The 1,867-nt window shown below is 56.4% G+C and overlaps 1 protein-coding gene across 1 annotated transcript in view; it reads right to left on the minus strand.

Moving 5' to 3' along the window:
* LOC104468255 (pre-rRNA processing protein FTSJ3-like) overlaps positions 1–1,707 on the minus strand; it is a gene marked incomplete at its 5' end in the record, with an annotated part of 5,007 nt that extends 3,300 nt beyond the window's left edge. Inside the window, 5 exon segments of the mRNA XM_010082312.1 lie at positions 42–167; positions 414–518; positions 1,061–1,176; positions 1,256–1,450; positions 1,608–1,707. Of these exon segments, the coding sequence (XP_010080614.1) occupies positions 42–167; positions 414–518; positions 1,061–1,176; positions 1,256–1,450; positions 1,608–1,707 (642 nt within the window).
* Between the last annotated feature and the right edge of the window lie 160 nt (positions 1,708–1,867).

The following is a 1,867-nucleotide window of genomic DNA, read 5'->3' on the forward strand; positions in this document are numbered from 1 at the left end:
GAAGGCAGACCGTTAGAGATCCTCACCAGACCTGGCGGAACACCCTGTCCCAGTCCCCCCCAGTACCTCAGCTCTTTGCGTCCCAGCACACGGATGTCCTTGCAGCACTGACGCAGCTCCTCTGTGGTGGAACTGTGATTCTCCAGCTCACCATCTCCCAGGGTGATCTGCATAGAGCAGAGAGAAATCAATTAAGCACGTAGGTTAAGTCCCTTTCTTTCAGAAGAATAATGAACTTATAAAATACAGGAACAATGACTGGCTGAACTCCAGGCGGGCTCTTGCCCTGCCTCCCCTCTGCAGGAACACAAAACGGCACCATTGCTGGGTCACCCAACTCCTTCTTTTCATTTCTCTGTGCTCCTAGGGACATCTCTGGGGCCACCAAGGTCCCCCTCGCTTCAGGCACTCACCTCATTGGCCTTGGAGAGGAAGTCCACAGGGTTGGGAGCCTTGAGGAAGTCCATGAGGGTGAAGCGGTGGTAGAGGGTCGTGTCGCCATCTGCGTAGCCTTCTGCCTACGGAAGGAAGGAGCTGTGTGAGTCGTGGCAGGGCACAAAAGCAGCTTCAACCGTCCCTAAAAGATGAATTATTTAACTCGTGTCTTGCTGCGGTGTCCACCTTAATGTGCCCACGTGACTTAGGAATGAGCGCAGGTCACCAGCTCCAAGATGTCACACAGTCCCACCTCGGACACAGCGAGGTGACAGTGACACAGGTCTGTGAAGCTCCATGCCCAGCTGAGGCCACTTGATGTGGCCTTTGGTGTCCTGTGTCCCAAAGACGCCTCACAGAGACACAACCCAGTGGCCAGCCATCAAGCCATCACAGGGAGGGTTTTACTGATCCATCCCCAGCCTCACAAGTTTTTCACTCCTTCCCCATCACTGCGCTGCCTTCCCAAGGCTGCAAACCTCCCCACAACTGGCTCTTCCACCACTTCACATCCCCAGATCTTTCATTTTCCTGCGTAACTTTGCTTATTACAATCTCTTTAGCCCCAAACCCTCGCCTCTTTAGTGTGTGTTTGGCCTTGATGCCCAGCGAAGCAAGCTCCTACCTTTGGCTTCTTTTTGCTGACCAGCTCGCTAACAGATTTAGCCTGAACCTCCACATCCTTGAAGGCATATTTTGGGTCAAAGAACTTGCTGTCGATTTTGTCTGGAGCCTGATAACCTGGGATGAAGGAATCAGAGACATTAGCAGGCTTTTCCCAGCCCCATCCCAGCGGCTGCAGATTTCCCCGGCCGCTCACCCTGGCACACCACGAAGATCTCAGCAGACTCATTGCGGGAGGCTTGGGGCTTGGTGGCCTGGACCTTGCTGAAGAACTGCTGGAAGATCCAGAGGAGCGGCTGGTAGTCCCGGGAACGAAAAACCTTGGTGATGAACCAGCCGCCTTTGCAGAGGAACTCACAGGCCAGTTTCAGGGCCATGAGGGTCAGGTTGGCTGGAGCAGGGGAGAAGGGCAGTCAGCAGTCGTCACTGTCCCCATCACCCAGCTCACACCACTGCTACCAGCCCTGCCGGGGTGTATGAGATGTTCCTGCAGCCCTCGTAGCCCCCAGACCATGCCAGGACACTTGCCAGCCCCGGGAGGGCCCCACCTTGGGAGTAGGCATCATGCACCCAGCTGGCTCCCACGTTGGGGGCTCCGTCGTTCAGCACCACGTCCACCTTCCACGTCTGCAGCTCCTTGCGCAGGGCCTGAGGAACGGGGACATGTGTTTGTCCCACTAACCCCTTGGCAAGAACCAACAGACAGCACCCCCCACCCACGTCAGCTCCGCTCAGCCCCCTGCCCCTGTCCTACCCCTGAGCAAACCCCAGCTGAACTGGTGGGGTGAAGCCCACTCCCATCGCAGAC

The sequence above is a fragment of the Pterocles gutturalis genome, unplaced genomic scaffold (assembly GCF_000699245.1).
Source record: "Pterocles gutturalis isolate BGI_N339 unplaced genomic scaffold, ASM69924v1 scaffold24969, whole genome shotgun sequence".
NCBI lineage: Eukaryota > Metazoa > Chordata > Aves > Pterocliformes > Pteroclidae > Pterocles > Pterocles gutturalis.